The sequence below is a fragment of the Taurulus bubalis genome, assembly GCF_910589615.1.
Source record: "Taurulus bubalis genome assembly, chromosome: 2".
In the NCBI taxonomy this organism is placed as follows: domain Eukaryota; kingdom Metazoa; phylum Chordata; class Actinopteri; order Perciformes; family Cottidae; genus Taurulus; species Taurulus bubalis.
This window is the reverse complement of record NC_136590.1, coordinates 28747308-28764115: the sequence shown is the minus strand read 5'-3', so window position 1 is coordinate 28764115 and position 16808 is coordinate 28747308. Positions and strand designations below refer to the sequence as shown.

The window sequence follows — 16808 nt, the reverse complement described above, 5'->3', positions numbered from 1 at the left end:
AGAGTGCAACGATAAAGAAGGAATGACAGTTGAGTATTTCAAAGTGAGGCAAGGTGAAGCTACTAAATGTGGAGGAGGGAGAGTGAACAGACCAGGGTCAAATTAAGTGTGCTTCTGGAAAGCACTGGTCCTCCCAGTGGTCACATTGTGATAACAGCAAAAGAGCAGCCTGTTCCAAATGTCGCCGTTCCACGTTCTTTTTTCTTTTTTTTTCAATATTAATCTGAGGATTAAGTGCAGTCCAAGATAAGTATTTTGACTTTATTGTACAATGTATACTGCTCTCAATGTATAGATAAATAATGGCATTATTTTTGTTGAAATGTAGTTTCCTTATATTGGCATAATAAGTAAATACCTAATTTAATTATTTTAAAACTATTTTTCTAAATAAAAATAAATGACCACCTTTTATTCTGTAGGTCGTAAGCACATATCAGAAAGTCTTAATAATGCAACAGAAATGCATTGGTGCGTGCTTTTCAAGGCCAAGTCAGTATTCCCAGTTTGTACTGTGGCGGCTGCACAAAGCCAAAACACTTGCTATTCAGGTTTTGCTTTAATGGAAAAGTATTTGACCGAGGTCCAGAAGAGAGTCGGTGGTGGAGTGAACTTTCTACTCAAAGCCCTCAGGACTCACCTCTGCTACAGGACACGCCAAAGACTTCAAGGCCAAAGGATAAAGGCAAGAGAAAAGAACAAGAACAGAAACAGAAACTGGAGGGAGAAAGAAAGAAGAGATGAAGAAGGGACAAAGAAAGTGAGAGGATTAGAGGCATACTCAGGATATGTTAGTCACAGCAGAGACAGAAACACAAGTTCACTGTACAGGGAATCTAATAATCTAATTTTATTTTGAGAGTAATTTCATTCACATAATGTGAAAAGAAATAGAATAGAAATACACCCAAAATTCAATTTGATATTCATTCCACAGGCTTGAGATGAACAAGTCTATGATCTTGGCTGCCTATCCGCAAAGATATTTAAAAGTATCAACTTGGTAGTATTTCAGTTTGTAGTCAAGCTTAGTTAGTGAACGTATTTATTGTTTTAGAGAAAGACATGAAACATGGTTTACCTTTTCCTCCAGGTCTTTAATCTGCCTCCTCTGGATTTCCGTCTTGTCTTCAAGGTCACGAATCCTCTGCAAATATCCACAGAGAAAACTGTCAGGATTTGTAATTGTCTCAAATGAAACGCACAAAACACACAGAGCTCACACACACAGAGCTCACACACACACACACACACACACACACACACACACACACACCTGGTGTGCCTGGTGCAGCAGCTCCATCCTCTCCTGGAGGATCTGGCAGTCGTACTCCCGACTCTTCCTCAGCATCTGCCTCCTCAGCTTCTCCACCGCCGTGCGCAGCTCGTCCTTCTGAAGTTCATCCAGAGGCTCGCCGTACTTTATCACCTGGAGGAAGAAGACGGGCATCAGACACAGTATATCACCCTTTTACCCTATTAGACATGTATGTGACATTGTCAGAAATAGCATCTGTATTCTTGAATTATGGTAAAAAGAGAAGAAGTGTTTTGTGAGGTCACGGTGACCTTTGACCTCAAAATTCTCATCAATTAATTTGCATATCATGGTGGACGTTTGAGCCAAACTTGAAGAAATTCCCTTCAGGCTTTCTTGAGATCTAGTGTTTACAAGAATGTAACGGACGACCTAAAAAAATAATGCCTGTGGCTGTCTGTGGCGTAAAAAAACCCACTTAATTTAACACACTTTTCTAATCCTAAATCCTAATGGTTTTATGTGAACACTCTTATGTTATGTTTCCTGGAAGCCATAGTTTTTATGGTGTGTATTTATAATCACAAAGTTTCTATAGTTGTTAGAGAATGAATCTGCAAGTAACCTTATAAAATGCTCATGTGGACTCAATGTTCCAGATTAGTGGGATGTGCATGATCACAAGGTTGTACGTCAAAGTTACATGAATAAAAAAGAATTGTGACGCATTTCTTGACATTTAAATTGATGTCTTAATTTCATAAACTTCACCCCTTTAGTATGAGATACCAGCATTGATGTTTTACAAAGTAAAAACTGTTTTGTTTGAAATTTACAATAGTTTTCGTTACGATAAGTCTGTAGTGTGTTGTGACAGGAAGCACCTTGTCCTGCTGTAGGGCGTTGTATAACGTTGCTTCCAACTCCTGGATTTGCTGTAGAGAGGAAAACACAGGATTGCTTTTTAGGTCAGACACACAAAAATATGTACAACTTCATATTAACTTACCTACATTGCCTGCAGGCTCAACCCATGCATAACCCCAAACCTTCATCTGAAGCTAGTCACGATTCTAACAAAAACCTAAAAACCAAGTTTAACTCGGAAAATAAAAATGAAATCTTGTGAGAACCTGAATATGAGTCTCCATAGGGGAATTGAGCTCCAACTGTGAATAGATTCTGGCCCCACAAAGTGATGCATACATGACACACAAACACACATGTACCATGTAGGCCTGGTCCATGGCCTGTTTTCTGTAGTCCAGCTCCTCTTCTAGATATCCTTTCTGTTTACAGAACATCTCCTGAACAGAACAAGCAGGTCAGAGACATTAGTTACTGAATTATATTTACTGTGGTGTAATTGTTGTGTCTTTTTAACATCTGTTTAATTGATTGTTTTTATCGTTTTATTTGATTGTTTTCTTCTTTTTAATAATATCTAATTTGTGTAAAGCACTTTCTAAATTGTGTACTATGAAAGGTGCTATACCAAATAAACTTCTTATAATTATCTTATATTAAACCAATATTTTACAACTATGGTCTAAGTGCTCTAACATTAAAAGACACAGGATTGTTTTGACTCACCATCTCTATCTCCAGGTCCATCATCTTCTGGTGCAGCGATGCCTCCGTTCCCTCAATCTGTTGAATCCACTAGAGGGCAAGAAACAGCAAAACGTCAGCACCAACTAATCTGTGTGTGAATTGTTTTCATGTTATAAGAAGAACCATGATGTGGTTTCAAAACGTACCTTTTCTGCTAACGACAAAACAGTGCTGGCCTGAATAATGGCCACTTGCTCTTCATTTCTTAAATTCTATTCAAAAAGGAAGAAAAAAATGTTTTAATAACGGGTCTGTTTTGGCATCATATGTTGATTTGTTAATTCAATCTGAATTACCCCATTGTCTCCCAGGATATCTAGAAGTTTGATGAGATCTGGTATGCACACGTCCTGTAAAGAAAACAGAATAATCAGGAGCATACAAAAAAGACATTTACATTTAATTTGTACTTGTTTCCACTATAAATGTTCAGAGTCCGTTGACATTAAAATTGGACTAAAAACAAAAGTCCAATTTTGCGCTTAAAAATGTAATTTAAAAAAAAGGCTCTTCACAGGCCCTACTTTGATGTGGTCATAATAATTGTTGTATATGACACAGCGGCATCGCTTGCTTTTATGATTAATTACTCAAATGAAAGCAGACGAGTCCTCTCACTGTGTACCTTGACCCCCTCCTTCATACAGTAGATCTGCAGAGCACTGACTCCCTCAGAGAAAGGATGCATCCTCAGGTGGTTGAATGGAGGAGACTTCCTCTCGCGCTCCTACGACAACAAAAGCAAAACATTTGATGGTACAAAGTATGATCTATAACTGAAACGTTCATCACAAGCCTCTCTTGACTGCGTTTTTAAACCTGGATGAAACAGCTTAAAATCAATGTTGACATTCAGAGCAAAACACAGTTCTGTGAACCAATCCTTGTTTCCACTTGTGCACTTTTATATTTTTTAATGATGTTGTTTAAGTCTCAGTAAGTGCTGCTCTTTGCTTTGTTTAACCTTGAAAGTGCTGTCTCCCCATATTTCAGACAAATTGCTACACTGAAGGAACATCAAACAAATGTCTGATAGCAACAATGAAAGCCTTTAATATCATTTAGGGATGAATCACTGTGAACCAGTGTACTGAGCACAAACTGTTCTCCTCTCTGATCACTAGATGGCAGCTTTGGCCGTCCCAAGCTACCGTCAGTATCTGCACTGCAGCACAGATGAATCACAAAGACCACTGTCAGTGAATAATCAGCCTGACTGACGGACTAGCGGGCATCCTGTCTCCATGGCTGAATGGCTAACTTGGTAGGATTTCCACTTAGTTACTTATACAAAGGAAAGGTCACTCACCTCCAGCTCCAGTATCCTAAACTCCAACAGTTCATTCTGATCTTTGGAGTCTTGCAGCTCCTGCTGCAGTCGACTGCAGTCTGACTCCATCTTTTCCAGCTGGATACCAAAGAGAGACAGAATTAATTAGACGAGGCAGTTGTCCACTACTTTAGACTGTTGTTACAGTCAGTATGTTATGTAATATGGTGGTGATACAGTGGCAATTAGGCAAGTCATAACTGTAGGAAAGTACCTAAAAGTTGTGAGGCTTTAAACGATAAATACCAAATGTACCACCTGTGACAGATGTAATCAAACTGATAACAAAACACATTGTTTTTCAGACAATTATAATGCTATTTTTAAATAATTCTGCACAGAAGAAAGTAACTAATCGTGAGAGAAAACATTAATATAAATCAAGATTCTTTAAATTATACTTTTTTCACACAAACATCTTAAGAAAGACTGACACTGTTTGATTATTGCAAATAAAACTCAGGTTAAAGTCCAACCTTATCATACAGCTCCTGATTCCTTCGTAAGAAGAGCTGCTTCTCATCCACCCATCTGGAGTCCTGATAAGAGGACAGAAACACCTAGTGCATTAAACCAAAGCTATGGAAAGACAGTAGAAATGTAATTTAACACATTTTGTTTCAAGAGATATCCCCTGTTAAGCAAAACAATAAGCTAAACTTGTCCAGTGATGGCCTGAAAATGAAACAGCTTGCTACTTTGATTGGAGGACAAGAGGAATCACAAGACATTGATGAAGAGACATTGAATGTTGTTATATTTTAATTAAATCTTTTTATTGTTGTATAAGTTGCCCTTAATGAGGAAATGAAATACAGCACATACAACGTATGTCATATAACTAGTCCTCTGTATCAACACTGTAAACAGTAAACATTGTAATTCTGCCCTCTTCTGTTAAGCTGCCTTCTATAATACAAGTACATGTTTTGAGTGTGTGTGCTGCTAATAATTACATATTGTGTGGTATTCCTATTGTTTTGTCCACCACCCTACATGTAATTTACCTTCATTCACGCGCGTGCCTGTGTGTCCTACCTGTCCCTTCAGGGTCAGTTCCTTCTCCAAGTCCTCTATTTTGGCTTTATACCTGAGGGTGTCTGCTTGGAGCTGCTCCTGAGCCTGAAACATAAGCAAAAAGAACTTTCATTAGCTTTAGGGGGCTGTTTCTCAAGTGGCGGTCCATGAACTTCAATGTCCTGGTATTGCAGGGGACATTTTATTTAAAATAAATCATTATCAGATCACAAAAGACACTCAATTTGTGTCTAATTTCAATTTCTTGGAAAGTAACCTTTCATGTACTTGTTTGTCATTGGGTCCTTGAGACGGATTGTTATTTCCATGTCCATACAGGTCGCTGTGTTTGTGAACTACTCATCCAGGAAGAATCTTTTTTGAACTGACATGTACATTACTTTTACAGATATTGTCATAGGTGTTGCAGCTGCAGATGTTGGCGGGCAAAATTGACCACCAGCAGATTTACTTTATTTTATGTAAAATTCCACTCTGGTGACCTTTATTAGAAAGGTGACACATGGTTAACTAACATTTTCCTGAAATTATCAGTCTAACAGAGTAAATGAATAAAAATCACATGCTAGCATCAATGTATAGAGTATAGAGATAACCAAATTGTGGTTAACTAAATTACCGGTATACACCCCTAAAGCAGCCATATGACCTGACCATGAATGTGCCATCAACCTACCCGAAACATTAGATTTTTTTATGCATTTTCTTCGAATGGATTGCAAAACAGAATGATATTGATCAAATCCTTTATAAAGTCTAATTTAAAATGTGTTTATCACGGTAACCTTTGGGGCTGCAAACTTGTACTTAATCAATTCTTAATGTATCTTTCTGAGGACAAAACACATAACAAACACAAACAACCGCTTCCAATTGCTTGATTGAAAATATCAAGCAAATCGAGCGATTTCACTAAAGTTCAATGTTGTCAGATGATAAATCCTGTAAGTTTTGTATTGATTGGACACACTGTTTTTGATCTATAGTATTTGAATGAAACTTTTGTGTACATATCCTGTAGGTTTTTTCAATGATTGGTCAAATGGTTGTTGACTTTGTTTTAGTTATGTGCTGATGAGCCAGCTCTTATTTTCCTGTCTTCTTCTGTTCAGCCTTCAGCCTAGCTGGTTTGAAGGAGAAGCTTTCATCCAATCAGATTTTTTTCTCCGGTCTCTCTATGTCAGCAAAGCAGTTTAAGCAGGCCTTTGCAGATTAAAGTACACAGGGAGTGGATGCTGTGGTTGATTGTCATGGACTTCAACAAATCAGATCTTTAGTTTTACAAGCTATTCTATGACTGCTATGACTCCTGTTGGCCACATATTTCTTGAGTTTCTAGCTTGCTCCAGCTCACAGGAAATTGAGAGGCAGTAGAAGACGACTAATAATATCAATAACAAACTGACACAAACTCGATAGGAGTTAATTAGGGTACACAAATAGATTGGATAGGAATAAAAGAAAAAAACACTGTATGTACCCTGGCCTCCATCTCAGCATCCAGAATGCCTCCTTTCTGTTCCTGCAGCAGGGCGTAAGCTCGCTGTAAAGCCTGATACTCCCTGGTCAGCTGACGGAAACGCAGTTCAGACTCCTCGTTGGCCAGACCCTTGTTTGACACACACAGGTGAGAGGTCAAAGTCTATGGCTGAATTGTTTGACAGGATTTCCTTCTGCAGATGTAGCTGAATGGGTATTGAATCAAAACAATTCGCTGTGACTAATATGAAGTTCTCACCTCCTCCAGGTCTTCGTCTGGTGTCGCAGGAGTTCTGTCCATTCGGAACGAAGCCACGGAAGATGTCTCCGAGTCCATAGACTCGTCATCGTACCCAAAGAAGGTGTCCACTACGATATGCCTCTGCAGAAGAAGAAGTTGAAAGATTTACAGGTCTAGAAATCTCTGATGATAAATGTCTAACAATCAATATGCCTCGTTAACATCAGATCAAAGTCCTCTGTGTTTTTTCACCGTTCCTTTCCTTTTATATTATTGTTTTCAGCTAGATACACCTTTATGGCACTATCAGAGCCTAGAAATGATATCATCAAATCAACAAAGTTTGAATAGAGTTGTTTTAACATAGACCAATATTGTTGGAAGCTTTTGAAGAATTACTTTTCCCAAAAGTGGTGAAAGATTTAATTCCGTCACAAAATGTGTCTCCTGGTATTAAATAATATCAGCCACACAAAGTACACTTCAAGATAATTAGATAGAACCACATTTAATTATTTATACCTTTATTGGCCTCGAACTTCTTTTATGCCTTTTCTTTCTCAGTAGTTTTTCTCGGTCCTAGAAAAAGAAGATAACACAACACTGTAAGATGATCCTTTTTTATTCCCTTCTTTTTTTAAGTAAATAACATAATAGAAGAAGAAAAAATGACAACACAACAGTGAAATAAACCTCACAAATTACAAAATGTAATCATACCAATTTTAAGATGGTTAATCATCTGAAAACTTAAATTCTTACACTTTTCTTATGTCTCACGCTATAGTGTGTATGTTTTACTCCAGTTTCTTAAGAAGGGTACAAAAGCATCCAATGTCCACATGAGCTCAGGATCGAACACCTTGATCCCAACTGCCTTAACAAAAATCTGATAGCTTTTCCTCTCATTATATCAAAAACAACATACTCTCGTCAGCTCATCAATCATGCTTTGTTGCTCAAGGACTTGAAGCTTGAAAAAGGCTATTTCCTGGTCATCATGTGCTTGGTCCAGGTCATTCAGAGACTTCAGCTTCTTCAGTGGAGGATGGGAACTGATCTTATCCTTCTGCAGACAAACAGCACACAGGGAGGAAAGTCCTCTAAAGTCACAATATCACACCTATAAATCAGTCTGTCCCTCAAAACTAAATGTATTTATGATGACAATGTGACTTTGTGCTGACCATCTCGTGGTTCTCCTTGGCCAAGTGCTTGAGTTTGTCCTCCAGCTTCTGGATAGTCAGAGTCAAATCATCATTCCTCTTACTGAGCAGCTTGTTCTTGTCCAGCAGCGGCTTACACTGCTTCTCTGACTCCCGAACTCGCTTCAGCTAGTGGGGAGAAAAGCCCACAGGGATATATTGTTACTGACATAAGGATAGTGGACAGGGAGACACAGAGTCTGGGAGATTTGAAGAAAAGATAAGTGGCAGAAAGAAGAGAGAGAAGGAGATCCATCTTTAACTAAATGATTTTGTCGTACCAGTTCATTCCTCTCATCGACCAGCAGTGAGTTGCGGTCCTCTAATTTGCGTATGGTCGAGTTGAGTTCAGCAAGACGCCTCTGGTTTCTCCTCAAGTCCTGAAAACAAACAAATGAAACAAAAAAACTGTTAATCATTTCAATCAAAAACCAGGGGAAATTGTTCTGTCAGGGCCTGCTAAGCCTTCTCTGCTGGCCTAAACAGAATCACAAAGTTATAGCTTTTTCATAATTTATTAGTTGTTGTAACAAAACTACCACATGAAGTTGGAGTTCAGCATTGCTAATAAGAAGTGGACTTCACACAAAAATATAAATGAGAAGCCAACAGGACTGTAATGTGCTCACATCTCATGGACGTTATAACTTAATCCCATTAGTGGTCACGTTAACAGTGGGTGAGCTCATGACGCTTTAATCAAACTTTGATCAGCAGAATTGCATTTGAGCGTGCGATCCAGACCACTCGATTCGGAGTTCTCTCCGGCTGTCCACACAAGCACACAGCTTGTATATATGGCTCCTCTGTAGGGACACAATATGACTACTGAGATGGAGCTGTGCTTTCATGGTTTAGTTTAAGCTCGGGGAGACAGACATAAGTCAGCATGAGCAGCTTTGATAATTACAAGTGGCGGCTTAAATGTTGTTATACAAGTCTTGTTGTATGCTCAAATCATGCATTACAAAACTAGTCGCGGCGAGTAAAGAGCAAAAAAATGGGGCTCAAGAGGTATGAAATGAATATATTGATTGATTTGAGTGGATCTTCTCCTTACTATGCCTCTATACTTACTGGGCTACCACAGTGCTCAGCTCCATCTCCAGCTCTGCCTGGAATCTCTCTCTTTGGGCTCCCCATGCCACACTCCGCCTCCTTGACGAGGAACAGTTGTTCGTCAAGGGCGTCCTTCTGAAGCTGCAGCTTCTGTAGGAAACCCGCCGTTGACTCCAGTTCCTTCTCCAGGCCAAAGATGGTGCGTTCTTTAGATTTGATTTCATCCACCTATCGTAAAGGAGAAGGAAATGATGGTGTTTCAGAAATTGCTGAAAGGACAATACTTACTTTTTTTGAACAGTGTGTTTCTTTTTCACAGTGAAACAGTGAAAAAAAAGAGGGATTTAAATCAACTATTTTGCATTTAATTGGGACGTGAAAAAGTGGGTGGCCTTAAACTGTAGCGTAATTTGAAGGTACAGAGGACTGAAAAAAAAATATCTTTTTTTATATAAAATAGGAATAAATAAATTGTTTTGGAAAACATTTTGAATATATTGTTAAGTAGATGCACAAAAGGACCAGGGATGTGATCTTACATTTTTTTTAATTCCATCTCAAATCTAACTGAAAACGTGCGATACATGCAGGACACCTAAATATAAGCATGTCATAATATGGTGTCACGTCAAGATGTACTTGGACCTCTTAGACCAGGGGTGTCAAACTAATTTTAGTTAAGGAGCCACATACTGCCCATTTTGATCTCAAGTGGGCCAAACCAGTAAAGTCATAGCATAATAACGCATACATAACGACAATATTTCTCTATGTTTAAATCATTGGTGAAGGTTTTTGGATGATAAACCTTATTTTAAGGTCTTTCTACAATAAACTAGAAACATAAAGACCAAAAATTCAGACATCAGCCTACACTCTGCAGATTCCCTCGCTTTGTGACGCGTTTGTGACGCCACTTTCATGACTTCATGACTTTCTGCCTGAATTTTGTCACAACGCCTGTTTTTCTCTCGATCATTTATGGTGCACCGTCTGTAGCCCCACTGACAGCACGGGTCCAGTCCACTCAGGTCCGGTCCAGTGCTTCAACGAGTGCGCTAAAAATGTAATTAGCTGTAGTGGTGTCTGTCATGGGTACCAACTCAAGGAACTCCTCGGTGACCGCCAAAGTCTCATCAACACCACGAATGAATACGGCCAGTTGAGCAACATCTTTAGTAATGTCTGTGTTCTCATTGATTGCAACTGAAAATGCTACAAATTACTTTACTTTATGCTTCTTTTGGCTATCCAAATCTGCTGAAAGATCGGAAATCCTATCCATCACAGTATTCCTTGTTAGGTTAATGTTGGCAAAAGCCGGTCACTTTTCTTCTTCTTTTTTTTTTCTTACAGTTATCCGGCGGGTCGTATGTTTGACACCTCTGTCTTAGGCTCTGGTTAACCCTGTGTACCTTGTAGTATCCAAAGGTTGCTGTAAATATTCTATTTTAAAAAAGGAACAGCATATATGATTCAGGGGTTATTATATCATATGATACTCATATGACTGAGTGGAGGGGTGTTCAGTTGGATGCAATCTAAAATCTCACCACTAGATGCAACTAAATCCTACACACAGCTCCTCTAAAATTACATAGAGTTGGGGACCTACATTTTATTGAGGTTGTGTAAAGTAGACTCTTTTTTTTAAGAGTAAATGATTCATTCATTCTCTGGATTTGCTCAAATAATTCATGACTGAATTAATACTAGCTGACTAAAAATAAAATTCCACACCTGTAGCTGCACAGACTTGGTTAGGCTCCAAGAACCAGCTAAAGCCACCACTTGCACTCAGTATGTTTAATTTGTAAATGTGCCCCTGTAGCTTGCCAACAAATTTCAACAGATCGCATGAAACAGAAATGTATCAGGAAAACAATCTACAGCACTATGCTCCAGCTCACATCACATGCTGCGTAGATAACCAACATCAGCAGTGTGCCTTGCTAATATTTTGAACAATGTTCTTAATCATGTCAGTTGTAATGAATTTAGTAGCAGTGACTGTGCCTACCAGTCTGCGGATGTCTTTCTCACTGTCCCACTTGATCTTTGAGATCTGCTCCTGGTGGTGCTGGTGCTCCACCCGCAGGTCGCCGGCCTTCATCTTGTCGGACTGGATCATGTTGCTGAGAGCCTCGTCGGTCTGCTTCTTCGTACTCTTCAGCTCCACTATCTCCTGCAGGAGCTTCACTCTTTCCTGGTCAAAGAAGCGGCGCGCGTCCTCCTTGGCTTCCAGGGTCAAAGCTGTGCGCACCTGAAGAAGCAGGATGAAGAGAGAGGAAGGGTTTTTAAGAAGCTTGTCAGGATTTCCATTGTTGTTTTTTATTATTATTATTATCTGGGGAGAAGAAAGGGGCCGTTCTGTCATGGTTTACTTTCACAGTTGCTGTTTGGGGATTTAATTTGGGTGAAAAGTATCCACTTATTACTGTATGTCTGTGCTATGACTGCAAAAGCATACACAAGCTTCACTGCCCTTTGTCAACCTCACCTTCTCTCCGCTGCCATCACGCATGGCGCTAAGTGCGGCTTTGAGCCTCTGGTTCTCCTGGTCCTTGATTTTGGCATGGCGGGCCAGTTCCTGCTCATGCTGCCGTGTTAGGTTTTCCCTCAGAGTCTGGAGCTCCTTTTGCTTTTCCTCGTGCCACTTTGCCCGCTGCTCTGTCAGCATGGCAGTGTGCCGGTGCTGCTCCTGCTCTCGCACCCGCTTCACCTCCTGAAGCTTGTCGCGTTCCAGCTTGCTCACCTTTGAGAGAAGTGGCAGAGGAGGATGAGAGAGGAATTATCTTATTTTATGTCACTGGCATATTACTACTGTACTCCAAGTTTGCATCAGTCATTGTTTTTGAAGATTTGACTCTCTGTTTTATCTTTATTTTCATCTTCCTGGATTGTAGTGTACCTGATTTAGTTGAGGTTAAAAGTTTATTAATAATTTTGTATTTTTGACAACCAACTTTCACATGAATTCCAGGACAAAGTAATAACATGCTTGTATATGAATTTGGGAAATATCAAATTATTGGTATAACAATATTTAATTTCACACAGACACGTGCACGCTCACAGGTGAGCACACACAGGTGAGCAGCGAGAGAGACAGAGAGCGGTGACAAATATGTTGTGTGCTTTTCACAATGGGATTTGCTGCTTTAAGCTATCACTATTTTAAACTATCAGCTATCACGTTTAAAGCCTAATAATTAATGTATTTGCAGGTCAAGACAAACAGCCTGCGGAGCTCCATAAATTACGTTTCTGACTTATCGAGAGGCTTTGGAAATATTCTTCCAAAAGCCCGACAAATACACTGCAGTGACAAAGCCTGCACACTTTGTGGTTGTCATTAAAATAAATGAACACCATGTTTCCTTTAAGTTAGTATATATCAAACTGGGGCGGTATTTATTGCAGGTGGGGCGCAAGAGGAAATGCTGATTTTTAAATGTTTACCGTACGGCGTTAATAGGTTGCGCATGCGCGACGTGACGATTCTTGGCATTTTGCCACAAGCCGATCTTTATGAGATCTCCGTGAGGTCGTCTTTTCTGTTGTTTTGTCTCTCATTAGAAAACAGATTTAAGCTCAACATTGAGCATGAATTGAGAGTGGCCGTATCCAATCTACAACCCCGTTGTAAAAATATTTGTAGAGGAAAGCAGCTCACTGCAGCCACTAATACTGAAACGTGATGCTCACACATCTACACTCATTCGGTTTTGTTTTGCAAAAAAATAGCTTATTGTGTTCCACAATAAGATATTTAGTAGTAACTCAATATTAGTTTGTTTTTTTCATAACTTTATTTTAATTTGTCTAACAAAGTGATAACACATTTATTTATTTTTGTCTGATGCAGCAATCTGGTTTACTTGAAACACTGAATACTGAATACCAGGCATCCAATAATTAGTATGCATTAACACTTCCATGCCAGTAGGTAGCGCAATAATTACCTACCATACAGTGACTTGCAAAAGTATTCATACCCCTTGAATGTTTCCACATTTTGTCACATTACACGCCACAAACATAAATATATTTTATTGGAATTATATGTGAAAGACCAACACAAAGTGTCACACAATTGTGAAGTACAAAGAAAATTATACATGTTTTTAAAAAAAATTCACAAATAAAAAACTGAAAAGTGCAGTATGCAAAATTATTCAGCCCCCTTGAGTCAATACTTTGTGGAACCGCCTTTTGCTGCAATTACAGCTGCAAGTCTTTTGGGGTATGTCTCTACCAGCTTTGCACATCTAGAGACTGAGATTTTTGCCCATTATTCTTTGCAAAACAGCTCAAGGTCAGTCAGACTAGATGGAGAGCGTTTGTGAACGGCGGTTTTCAGATCTTCCCACAGATTCTCGATTCTCGATTTAGGTCTGGACTTTGACTGGGCCATTCTAACACATGAATACGTTTTGTTTTAAACCATTCCATTGTAGCCCTGGCTTTATGTTTAGGGTCGTTGTCCTGCTGGAAGTCTTTTGCAGACTCCAACAGGTTTTCTTCCAAGATTGCCCTGTATTTGGCTCCATCCATCGTCCCATCAACTCTCTGCTGAAGAGAAGCACTCCCAGAGCATCATGCTACCACCACCATATTTGACAGTGGGGATGGTGTGTTCAGGGTGACGTGCAGTGTTAGGTTTCCGCCACACATAACGTTTTGCATTTAGGCCAAAAAGTTTAATTTTGGTCTCATCTGACCAGAGCACCTTCTTCTACATGTTTGCTGTGTCCCCCACATGGTTTCTGGCAAACTGCAAACGGGACTTTTCTTTTAACAATGGCTTTCTTATTGCCACTCTTCCATAAAGGCCAGATTTGTGGAGTGCACGCCCAATAGTTGTCCTTTGGACAGATTCCCCCACCTGAGCTGTGGATCTCTGCAGTTCGTCCAGAGTCACCATGGGCCTCTTGCATCTCTTGTCAGTGCTCTCCTTGTTCGGCCTGTAAGTTTAGGCGGACAGCCATGTCTTGGTAGGTTTGCATTTGTCGCATACTCTTTCCATTTCCGGATAATGGATTGAACAGTGCTCCGTGACATGTTCAAAGCTTGGGAAATCTTTTTATAGCCTAACCCTGCTTTAAACTTCTCCACAACTTTATCTCTGACCTGTCTGGTGTGTTCCTTGGACTTCATGGTCCTGTTTGCTCCCCAATATTCTCTTAACAAACCTCTGAGGCCGTCACAGAACAGCTGTATTTGTACTGAGATTAGATTACACACAGGTGGACTCTATTTAGTCATTCGGTCAACATTCAATCATTTAGCAGTCATCAGGCAACTTCTGAAGGCAATTGAAAAGAAAAGGAAAAGGGGGCTGAATAATTTTGCACACTGCACTTTTCAGTTTTTTATTTGTGAAAAAAAATGTAAAATCATGTATACTTTTCTATGTACTTCACAATTGTGTGACACTTTGTGTTGGTCTTTCACATAAAATTCCAATAAAATATATTTATGTTTGTGGCGTGTAATGTGACAAAATGTGGAAACTTTCAAGGGGTATGAATACTTTTGCCAGCCACTGTATATGCTCTATTATGCTACAATGTGACATTTTGTAATGTTTTGGGGGGATTCTTTTATTGTAGAAAATGTGCCGCAGCTCAAAAAAGGTTGATAAACACTGCTTTGACTGACCAAATGATTGTTTTAAGACAAAAAAAACATTCTTTAATCAGCCCTGAGTAATGCCTGCTGTATTCCTCTCAGGCCATGTTCTCCTCCAACAACCTCTACAAGTAAGGCTTTATCCAAACATTAACCCTGCGAACTTGTGGACTGAACCCTTCTGTTGTTCATAACGTAGCATGTTCAGTGGCATCGTGTCGGGTCAGTGAGTGCACTGTCTTCTTGTGACACGTGTCCTCACTGACATGTTCACAGTTTTCTAAATGTGACGGCAAAGTGAGCCAAAACTGCTGTTCTATACAACATGTGTTTTACTGTCTGTGCAACATCAGTATTTAACTTGGACTGCATACTGTAATTTGGGGAAAGCTGTATATTAACAAGTGCATTGTGAGTGTTATTTGGTGTGGCTGTGTATTAACTCTTTTGGCAACGTGATATAGTTTACTGTATGACTGCACAGTGTACGGTGTAGTACACTGTGCAGTAAAGTAGTACGCAGAGCTTTACCATTAACTGTATTAATGACGGATGCCTAAACATAAGCATGTCATATATGGTATCCTGTCACAAGATAATTGTTCACCTCGAAGACCCAGGTTAACTCTGTGCAACATGTAGTGTCCAAAGGCTGTCATAGTTTTTTGTGACCTCAAGTTATTGAGTGGCTTTCTTAAAAAAGATTATAATTTAAACTTTGTTGATGTATCAAAGTTTAAATCTACTGAGCTTAAATTGTAATTGAGCTCCAGCATTTGAAATATTATGGGCAAATGTATGTATGTTGATGTTATACAGTACCTTGCATTTTTCTTGGTGTAGCTCTATTTGAATGTCAGTCAACTTGGACCTGAGATCTTCATTGGCTGCCTGTAGGGCAGAGATGAGCGCTTCGGGCTTCTCGCTCTTCGTACGCCCTTTCTTGGCCATTGAGTCAAATACTAGAGAGGCTCTTCTAATGCTTTCATTGAGACTTCACAGAAACTTTCCAAGGCGCTCCCAGTGGTTTCCAGTTCCTCCTCTTCCTCATTCTCCTATCAGAAGAAAAGGGCTTGGGTGTGGAGGAGAGACAAAGAAAGACAGAATGAAACATAATACTTTCAATTGAGACTTTTGGTATGTGCGGACAAGCTTCCACGCATGTGTGTGTGTTTGTCAGGGTGAGTTGAGAAGGAGCGATAGTGAAAAGTTACTTATGCGACTAATGACAAGCAGATTGCCGGTTATAATTGTAAATTTCTAAGCGACTAAATCAAAGAGCCTGCAGCCAGCATGGCTCTAGAAGGCTGTACTTTGACACAGAGGTGTTTTGAGCTAGATGCTAATATCAGCTCAAGGCTACATTAACCGCTGCTAGCATAATACAGCTGAATACACCTCTGACTGAACTGTTAGCATTCAAGTTACATTTTGGGGAATGTGGGCACCAGGATTTGACAAGGAAGAAGAATGCATGGAATGTGAAATACATTGTCTCTAGTTCTGCTGCATCAATTAATATACTTTTTCTTTTTTTAAGTATCCATTGTAAGTTTGACAATGTTATAAGACAATGCTTAATTAGTGGAACCCTCTTTTAAGGGATCACCAAAGTAATTACAATCTGTTCTGTGGTGAACACAACTGTCTGAACCACATTTAATAGTAATCAATCTAATAGTTGTACTGACAGCTCACTCAACACCACAAATGTCAACCTCATGGTGTTGCCAGAGGACAAGTCAGGGGATCACCAAAGTGCCCTCTGAAGACCATGAACCCAATCTCATCCCAATTTCACAGCAATTCAGCAAACAGTTGGACCAAAGTGCTGGACCAACCGATTGACAAACATCGCCAAATCTAGAACCATTTCACTATCTTGACCAATAAAACTGTGGGTGAAGTAAGTGAAGCTCTTCAATGGAAAATAAAATACTAAATATAAAT

At 39.5% G+C, this 16808-nt stretch overlaps 1 protein-coding gene across 2 annotated transcripts; it reads right to left on the bottom strand.

Moving 5' to 3' along the window:
• Positions 1-666: 666 nt before the first annotated feature.
• jakmip2 (janus kinase and microtubule interacting protein 2) lies at positions 667-15809 on the bottom strand (the record flags this gene model as incomplete). Of its 2 annotated transcripts, XM_079214274.1 has the most annotated exons (22): positions 667-717; positions 1082-1147; positions 1277-1429; positions 2143-2193; positions 2488-2565; positions 2852-2920; positions 3019-3084; positions 3169-3222; positions 3498-3599; positions 4182-4280; positions 4679-4741; positions 5241-5324; positions 6721-6849; positions 6979-7101; positions 7483-7539; positions 7889-8029; positions 8148-8294; positions 8447-8545; positions 9243-9452; positions 11245-11487; positions 11725-11979; positions 15681-15809. In XM_079214274.1, 22 exons carry the CDS (start codon positions 15807-15809, stop codon positions 667-669), a joined length of 2469 nt encoding a protein of 822 aa, XP_079070400.1. The 2 variants fall into 2 exon arrangements, with proteins under 2 accessions (XP_079070400.1, XP_079070401.1); XM_079214275.1 differs by lacking the exon at positions 4679-4741.
• Between the last annotated feature and the right edge of the window lie 999 nt (positions 15810-16808).